The sequence below is a fragment of the Porites lutea genome, chromosome 3, assembly GCF_958299795.1.
Source record: "Porites lutea chromosome 3, jaPorLute2.1, whole genome shotgun sequence".
NCBI lineage: Eukaryota > Metazoa > Cnidaria > Anthozoa > Scleractinia > Poritidae > Porites > Porites lutea.
The window spans coordinates 43,243,985-43,253,984 of NC_133203.1; the positions used below are offsets into that span (position 1 = coordinate 43,243,985).

Genomic DNA, 10,000 nt, shown 5'->3' on the forward strand with positions numbered 1-10,000 from the left:
CTCATTCGATAAGTACCCTGAAGAAGGCAGCATTGCCGAAACATCGGTTTAAGATCTTCTATCAGCGTCTACTTTATAATTTTCAAATGAGCATAAGTAACTACGCTGCGCGGGGATTTTAAATGTCTATCTGACTCGAAAATAAACCGAACCATTTCTTAGCGATTCCTCGTAAAGGAGAGAAAAGAATAAAGATGCAATCATTTCAAACCTTGTCATCTGCAAAGGCATTGACAATCTTCTTGAGTATAGCTGTAATTAATTCTTGTCACAATTGCGCGGTCAGCTTTTATTGCTAGAGACACGCTCCTGTCCTGTCTTTTGGCAGTAACAACGTACTGTTGACATTACCTCGTAAATTATATGACGCACGTAAAGCTCAGCAAAAAGAAAACGAAAATCAAAGAAGTACCTGTCCTCTGGAACTATCAGTCCAAAGCTTATAGATGAATTGCCCCTGATGCAGTCCACTAAAGCACAAAGCTCAAGCGCTTCAGAGAGAGGATATCTGGTCACGACTTCCACTTTGGGGGGGACGCTATCTGCTGTCACCCAAACGGTGTTATTTGATATCCCCGGAAATCCCTGCACTAGGTCCAGGTTATGGTTAGCTGTGTCATTTAAACAAAAACAATAATGCTATTAATATAATGGGTGACAAATGATTCCTTAATTTTGGCGCGAAATTTCAGCGTTTATGCTACTACATGAAAAATTACTGCAATTTGATTGGCTTAGCGCAGAGGTATTTCAGCTTAACTTGAAATACCTACATGTGAAAATTACAAACCTTTTGCGGGTAATAGCATAAACAAATAATAGCATGATTTGTACGTGATATTTGGGATAAATACCACTCGTGATATTTCAAAATTGTCTCAAATTTCAATCTCCCAACGGCTCGTGAAATTACGTATAACAATTTCGAAATATCACTTGTGGTAAATATGCCAAATATCACTACAAATCATGCTATTACCTATACTAACTTAATTTCACATGTGAAATTACAAAATTGCTATGGCAACGTTACGTACGTCTCAGTGCCATGATGGCGTCTAGGTTTTAAAATGTTATGAATGAAGATATCAGAGCATTAAAAGACGCTTTAGAAAACCTAAACACACACAGGAGCACATCAAGAAGGATCCTATCAGGTATTTTTTCGAAAAATTCTGAGAATTATGAACTTAAGCCAAAATTTAAGCTCTAAACTTTTCAGTGCGTTGGGTTCTCGATCGATACGATAAACATGTCGTTTTTTTTTTAAAAAAAAGGGGAATTGTGATAAACTTGTTAGGCAATGCTCGACCAATGTAGGATGTTCCAGGCACTAACTAATTTGTGTGAAATCTTTAAAAAAAACACGATCAATACACCTTTATGCCTTGTATGTTTCGTTTTCCCAATTCAGACCACTTCATGTTTTCCAGGGAATTTGCCTTTTGTCTTTTCATTAATTATGCAAACGTAGGCACGAGGATGCACGTGCATAAAACGACATTTGAAAAAAAAAAAAACAGTTCTCTGGGGTTCCGTCACGTGGTCTGTAATGAGAAAACAAAACCACAACTTAAAAACGTCTGCAATAGCGGAGCTCTCTCGCGTCCATATTATTTTAATTAAAATGTCATTCTCTGCAGCATCATCTCTCTTCTGCCGCCATCTTCAACACCTTGGGAAACGAAGCTTTTCCTTTAGTCACTCATGTTAAATCTCCGCTCCTATCCCCGCATCCGAAAATGCATATATGCTATTAAATCCCTGCTCATGACCTGGGTCAAACAGGTATTTTGTTAATTCCACCGCCTCTCGGGGCCAACACGTTTTAATTGTGCGTCAAATCCCGACATTGCCCGCGTCAAATCCCCGCCATCCCCCACCATGTCCCGGAGGTCGGGAGGGCCGGGGTTTCAATTGACTGATGCATTATTTGACTAGCGCCTAAAAGGAGCAAACTGGAGCCGCCGCAATGTTTATCTGGGCTGAATCTGGGCTGAGAGGCAATAACATGCAATCAGACACGTCAATGTTTAATGGAAATCTCTTGCCTCTCCAAGTTAGTACGTTCACGAAGAAATGAAATGAAATTGAGCAAGCTAAAAGGCTCCACTCCACCACAAGATTTGTGGTTGAACGAAATCCTCGAATGACATTTTTGAGCGGAATAGATCTCAAAATTAAAGACAAATCTTCTAGCAATAATTAAAATTGGTTCTTTGAGAAAGCGAATCAAACATAATTGCCTTTTGTCACGCAGTGCGAATTAACTCCCTGATCCATCTGAACTCAACCTCAAAAAGGCTCTCGATCATTGAACAGTGGCACCTTAGAAAAGCCGGCGGAGCATGCTGTGGAGGACTCTTCATTTTGACTTAACAAATGTTATTTTTGCCGATTAACCCTTTTTCGTCAGCAAATTTTTAGGGAAAAAAAGAATTTTGGACCAAATGCTTCTAAAAAAGCTAAAAAAGAGATTTCTAACACTCGGAACTGAAGTTTCTGCTAATTGGATGGAACTAAGCAGCTATTTTGTTCACCACGCAAGCGCATAAGGCAAAATTTGGACTTGGAGTTTTGTTGCCCACTCTCTCGCCTTTCTCTTACATGAAAGTTTGAATGGCTTTCTTTTCAACAAAGGAAGAAATTTAATCTGTGAAGAGAAGTAGGTAAATAGCAAAATTGGTTCTGGACTTTTTCCCCAAATGTTGCATGTTTTTTTGTCTCTAACTGTCAGGATTGGTCAAAATTTACTATTAAAATGAGGTACCAGTTGAAAGCTCTATCCTTGCTGATTTTGCTAATTACCATTTTAAAAGCTTCAAATGGAAATTTTAATGACTCTAGGAACTTTTTTATGCCTAGAGTTACCAATAACAACCTACGAGGTAGAGGATTAAACGTCTCTCAACCCTCCTATAATAACCATTTTATGCATAACTTTTTTGTTATTCTATTGCCCATGTGTGGAATAATTTGCCTTTCTCTACTAAATCTGCTCCCACCGTCCAGCAATTTAGGTTATTAATATACAAGGTCACTGTAATGTCAGAGCAGTATTTTGTAGCTTTGATTTATTGCAAATTATAAGTGTTAATTATATTATATATGTTTTTTTTGTATTTTGTATTTTTTCCCCAGGTTTTTTAATCAGGTCCATATTTAACTGAATTTATGTAGCAGATATTTTAAAGGATTTTTATACCTTATTTATGAAAATTATTCTTTATTCAATTGCGTTTTACGTTTTTATTGTATTTTTTCCTTCGGTCGAGCATTTTACACATGAGCCCATGGTTTAGAGACTGGGCGACCACTCCCCACGTCATCGACGATAAATAATCAAAGGCTACTCACTTACTAAAACTCATAGCAGAGAATCATCACGCTAAGTGCCACGCTTGGCCTGACTCTTTCGCCGGATAGTTTCGTATTACACCGTTCTATCTGACTGGGTAATCAAACAGTTCCAGCCAAGGTCACAAAAGTAAGCGGCATTCAAACCTCATGGGAGGCGGGATTTTCCCTCTCGCTGCGCAAGCTAGTATTTTTCCTATACTATAGATCGATGCTTAGCAAGAGAGCATGATTTAAGAGAGCGAATCCCCAATACATGACCCTCTTCCCATGAAAATTATTTTCAATCTATTCTTGGTTCTGTGTCATACTACGTGGTTATTTTAAGGACACCACCTTTAGTGGCGTCATGTAATTTTAAACTTGACGAGTAATTCTTTTACAGCCGATCACTCACAGCAAGCGATATGACGTGCAAACCTGGTATTTCTTTCGTCGACGAGTCAAAAGATTTCTACGTGAAAAAGTCTAGCCAGAATAGCTGCCGAAGAGCAAAACGGTCCTGGCTCGTGGAAGTTCGCCGGAGAAAGCGGTTCCGACTCGATGGAAATTGCTAATTGAGCTCTTCGCTACATCAGTATATAAACAACCAACAACCTATTGTACAAAGACGACAACTGTCTCTTCCCGCGACATCCACGCACACCCGTGAGCTGTGATACCGTCGTTTGGATCCAACCGTGGACACGTAACGAGAAATTAGGTTCAAAGTGGGTTCAAACATGGATGTTTGGCTGCCAAACATTTGAATTTTGAGAGGGCGTTAGAAAAATGTTAGAAATGTGGGCACACCGCTCACTATAAAGAAATGTATTTACATTCGGCGGAGCTAAACGAAGTGGCAGTGATAGAGAATGTAAATACTTTCCCATTGGTATGAACGCACGTGAGCCGCTGTGGCGTTAATTGACTCTATTGTTATTAGTTATATAAGGTTTTGACAGTTGTAATGTATTCATCTCAGCTCTAGAACTATCAACTTTTATTTTTATATCTTACTTTATTCATCTATCGATTGAGTTTTTACCCTTAACCCCCAGAGGTAGTGCGACCGCATCGGCTGGGAATACGTTCCCAATTTTTTCCCATTGGGTTTTTGGGGTTTCGTATCAAGCGGCGCACGTTAATAGTTTAGCCTGAGTGGCTTTATTTAGGAATATTTGTATACCATTCTTTACTTATGATCTTGAAGTTTGTATGTTATTTGGACGGCATTAAACACTCAGGCTCCACAATTCGAGCTGCACGCCCATTCCTGTCTCTTAGTCGTGAATATAAATAGGAATTGACCGAAACCGGAAACCGCGCATAAAACGTCTCTAGCATCCAGGTTAGCGACTGTCTAACAGCTTGAAGTATCTGACCTGATTTGTGTTCGCAGGGCGAAATATTCATCGCAAGTATTAGACGTGAAGAAGAGGTAATGCAGTTTGAAACTCTCAAGAATAATTCTTAAAAGCAAATGTACCGTTTCTGAACGATAAATATTCCTAGAAAAAGAAAAAAAATATATCTTGCACATTTGCATAAACAATTGAAGCCAGTCACCTATTAACGGTTTCGTGTTTCGCGCGTGATAACCTTTGTCTTTGGCTTTCACGGTATGTCAGAATTCAACATTCGTTACTTTATAAATGGCTACCAGCCGTTAGATAATCTCAATCTTTAATCGCAAAGTGAAATCTTGACTCCGATACTGCAATCCCTTTGTAAATAAAATTCATTCCTAAATTATAAGCGGAACGGGCTGATCAAAAATATGTCAACAACAGGAGCCGATTAGTATCGGCTCCTGGCGCTAATTACTATAATGGCCGTCAAACTTCTCATGTTTGGCAGCAAAGCATGTCACGTTCAGGTAAAAGTAGAACTTGACAGAAACCGGAAACCGCGCTAGAAAAGTCTCTGGCACCCAGGGTAGTCCCGGAAACAACAGGCAAATATAACCTTCGCAGCACGCGCGAGAACTTTAAATAGATTAAAACAATTATCTTGGGGCAGAGGGATTCGCTCTGTTAGCTCATTCTCTCTTGTGCTCAGCTAACAACGGCCACACAAACAGAGGGTGGCCCGGTGGTCTACCTGTGATTTGTATTTAGCTAGAGGCACCAGTAAGCCGGTTAAAACGAAAGGTCAAGCTGGGGGAAATCCCTATCCTATCCTACTTCAGACGGAATTCATAAAACGTTTCAAGTAACACTCATTCATCCAACCCTTTTTTGCTTAGACTTTTATACCGGAAAAAGGCTATGTTAATACAGAATGATTTCCGACGGAGGACTAAAGCGAATGGACTGCAGATGCGTCAGAATCTGGGGGAGGGGGTTGTGGAGGGTGGGAGTGGGCACTCTAGGAATTTTGGGTGAGGTGTGCCGCTGGGAATCCCGACCCTTAAGCAGTATACCAGGTCTATAAATCACTTCTCTATTCCAGACTTACTGTAAGCAAGAAACTCCGAATTTACATACCATTGATCAATGTCCCATAAATGATACCCTATATAAGCCAATATCCTCTGATTTTTATCCACTCTTCAGACCGAACTGCTTTAAAAAAAACCCTACCTGACGTAACGGCAAATACGTACCTAGCCCATATATGGCAGTGCCCCCCCCCCCCCCCCCACCCGGTCTGAGGTTGAAGCATACGTAATGCAGTTTTAGTTTGAAAGTGAAAGTACTTCTATCGCGTGTATAAATAATCAATATTGCCCACTTTAAACTTTGCACAAAAGCAACACCTATAAAATATAACATTTATTATCAGTATTATAACTCAATACCTTTTGTCTGCACGAATTTGTGGCATTTGAAGTAATTCATAGAAGAACAATCAACAGCACCAGGAAAAAAATTACTGTGCTGTAAGTATTACGGAAGGGGTATTTTGCAGAACGCCGAATAGTCGCCGAACCGCGAATGACTCTGGAGTCGAGTGATTAAGGTTAGGAAACTGAGTGAAACAGGTTCCATTTAGGGTCATTAAACTGGGAAAACTGACCTGAAACTTGATTCACTCACTTTACTAACCCTAATCACAAATCTTCAGAGTCATGAGGCGTTCTGCAAAATACCCCTGCCGTAACTAGTATGATCAAAGTGAATTCTTCATCCAGTGTTTCAACAGTTAGAAACTCTCTGCACAACATGAAATAACCGATAGCATATGGTGTAAGAACTGCTCAGTACCTTAAATCTGAATCGGGTCCTGTACTTTGATCATGCACAGTCTTCAGGCTCAAAGGTTACAATTGCACAAGGAAATTTGGATTCAACAAAGGCAGATCGAGTAAACGTTCGAAAATTTTAGATATATATATTGTGGAACTTCAGTCTACTGATCACTGAATTTCTTACCTTGTTCGAAATCCATGTCGATTTTTTACAGTCATGTATAAACGGCTTCGGCTTGAATGTTTTCACTTTGTAAACGTACAGGGAAATTTGACACCGTTTTGAACAAAGCTATCCGCGTACCTAGCCTTAGGATCCCGGATGTGAGGTGCACACAAGCTTCCCTTGATAGGTCAAGATCAATACTAAATTACACATATGCCTCTTAAATTTTATTCCGCGATATCAAAACCAAGTTTCGCGAGAGTATGCGAGAGTATGCGAGAAGTGTTCTGCAGGCGGCTTCGGAAAGTTTTGAAATAGCATTGAAGGAAAGCATAAGCAATGTACTAGAAGGGTTTGACGGAGTAGACAAGTTGAGCTATGAGCAAAAACGTGGGGCATTTAATTTAATTCAACGTTATTAAGCTTTTATCACATGCAACTTTTGCATTAATACGATTTAAGCTTATGATATACCTATTTCAAAAGATTACAACATGCTTTCAAATAATTTGTATCACGGATTAGAAATATATCAACAAAACATGTATTTTTAGGATAAACAGGGGGTCGATAGGCAAAACACGACTTTTACCTCATGCCAAAATGCTGCTTGTTCCAATGAATTTATTTTTCCTCTGACGGGTAGATTATGCTCTGGAGGAAAACGTTTTAACTGAGCAAATTTGATTTTTGCCGCTTATTTCATACTGAGAGGTCGTGACAACATCCTACTTCAGACGGAATTCATAAAACGTCACAAGTAACACTCATTCATCCAACCTTTATTTGCTTAGACTTTTATAACGGAAAAAGGCTATGTTAATACAGAATGATTTCCGACGGAGGACTAAAACGAATGGACTACAGATGCGGAATTTCGGGTGGGGTGTGCCGCTATCCACTCTTCAGACCGAACTGCTTTAAAAAACTCTACCTGACGTAACGGCAAATACGTACCTAGCCCATATATTGCAGTGCCCCCCCCCCCCCCTTCCCGGTCTAAGGTTGAAGCATACGTAATGTGGTTTTAGTTTGAAAATGAAAGTACTTCTATCGCGTGTATAAATAAACATTACTGCCCACTTTAAACTTTGCAAAAAAGCAACACCTATAAAATGTAACATTTATTATCAGTATAATAACTCAATACCTCTCGTCTGCATGAATTTGTGGCATTTGAAGTAATTCATAAAAGAACAATCAACAGTACCAGGAAAGAAAAATTACTGTGCTGTATTACGGCAGGGGTATTTTGCAGAACGCCGAATGACTCTGAAGTCGAATGATTAAGGTTAGGAAACTGAGTGAAACAGGTTCCATTTAGGGTCATTAAACTGGGAAAACTGACCTGAAACTTGATTCACTCACTTCACTAACCCTAATCACAAATCCTCAGAGTCATTAGGCGTTCTGCAAAATAACCCTGCCGTAACTAGTATGATCAAAGTGAATTCTACATCCAGTGTTTCAACAGTTAGAAACTCTCTGCACAACATGAAATCTTCTGATAGGGCTATGGTGTAAGAACTGCTCAGTACCTTAAATCTGAATCGGGTCCCGTACTTTCATCATGCACAGTCTTTAGGCTCAAACAGGTTACAATTGCACAAGGAAATTTGGATTCAAGAAAGGTAGAGCGAGTAAACGTTCGAAAGTTTTAGATATATATATTGTGGACCTTCAGTCTATTGATCATTGAATTTCTTACCTTGTTCGAAATCCATGTCGATTTTTTACCGTCATGTATAAACGGCTTCGGCTTGAATGTTTTCACTTTGCAGTAAACGAATAGGGAAATTTGACACCGTTTTGAAAAACGCTATTCGCGTACCTAACTCTAGGATCCCGGATGTGAGGTGCACACAAGCTTCCCTTGATACGTCAAGATCAACACTCAATTACACATATGCCTCTTAAATTTTATTCCGCGATACCAAAACAGAGTTTCGCGAGAGTATGCGAGAAGTGTTCTGAAGGCGGCTTCGGAAAGTTTTGAAATAGCATTGAAGGAAAGCATAAGAAATGTACTAGAAGGGTTTGACGGTGTAGACAAGTTGAGCTATGAGCAAAAACGTGGGGCATTTAATTTTATTCAACGTAATTAAGTTTTTATCACATGCAACTTTTGCATTAATACGATTTAAGCTTATGATATACCTATTTCAAAAGATTACAACATGCTTTCAAATAATTTGTATCACGGATTAGAAATATATCAACAAAACATGTATTTTTAGTATAAACAGGGGGTCGATAGGCAAAACACGACTTTTACCTCATGCCAAAATGCTGCTTGTTCCAGTGAATTTATTTTTCCCCTGACAGGTAGATTATGCTCTGGAGGAAAACGTTTTAACTGAGCAAATTTGATTTTTGCCGCTTATTTCATACTGAGAGGTCGTGACACCATCCTAGTTCAGACGGAATTCATAAAACGTCTCAAGTAACACTCATTCATCCAACCTTTTTTTTGCTTAGACTTTTATAACGGAAAAAGGCTATGTTAATACAGAATGATTTCCGACGGAGGACTAAAACGAATGGACTGCAGATGCGGAACTTTGGGTGGGGTGTGCCGCTATCCACTCTTCAGACCGAACTGCTTTAAAAAACCCTACCTGACGTAACGGCAAATACGTACCTAGCCCATATATCGCAGTGCCCCCCCCCCCCCCGGTCTAAGGTTGAAGCATACGTAATGTGGTTTTAGTTTGAAAGTGAAAGTACTTCTATCGCGTGTATAAATAAACAATATTGCCCACTTTAAACTTTGCAAAAAGCAACACCTATAAAATATAACATTTATTATCAGTATTATAAATCAATACCTTTTGTCTGCATGAATTTGTGGCATTTGAAGTAATTCATAAAAGAACAATCAACAGCACCAGGAAAGAAAAATTACTGTGCTGTATTACGGCAGGGGTATTTTGCAGAACGCCGAATGACTCTGAAGTCGAGTGATTAAGGTTAGGAAACTGAGTGAAACAGGTTCCATTTAGGGTCATTAAACTGGGAAAACTGACCTGAAACTTGATTCACTCACTTCACTAACCCTAATCACAAATCTTCAGAGTCATTAGGCGTTCTGCAAAATACCCCTGCCGTAACTAGTATGATCAAAGTGAATTCTTCTTCATCCAGTGTTTCAACAGTTAGAAACTCTCTGCACAACATGAAATTACCGATAGGGCTATGGTGTAAGAACTGCTCAGTACCTTAAATCTGAATCGGGTCCCGTACTTTCATCATGCACAGTCTTCAGGCTCAAAGGTTACAATTGCACAAGAAAATTTGGATTTAAG

General features: G+C 39.3%; 1 protein-coding gene across 1 annotated transcript in view; it reads right to left on the reverse strand.

The window, feature by feature from the left end:
- LOC140932352 (uncharacterized) overlaps window positions 1-8,492 on the reverse strand; it is a 22,720-nt gene extending 14,228 nt beyond the window's left edge. The window contains exons 1-2 of the mRNA XM_073381969.1: window positions 8,404-8,492; window positions 413-611 (exon numbers count right to left, since the gene is read on the reverse strand). Of these exons, the coding sequence (XP_073238070.1) occupies window positions 413-611; window positions 8,404-8,419 (215 nt within the window). The 5' untranslated portion in view covers window positions 8,420-8,492. The remainder of the gene's footprint in view (window positions 1-412; window positions 612-8,403) is intronic.
- Between the last annotated feature and the right edge of the window lie 1,508 nt (window positions 8,493-10,000).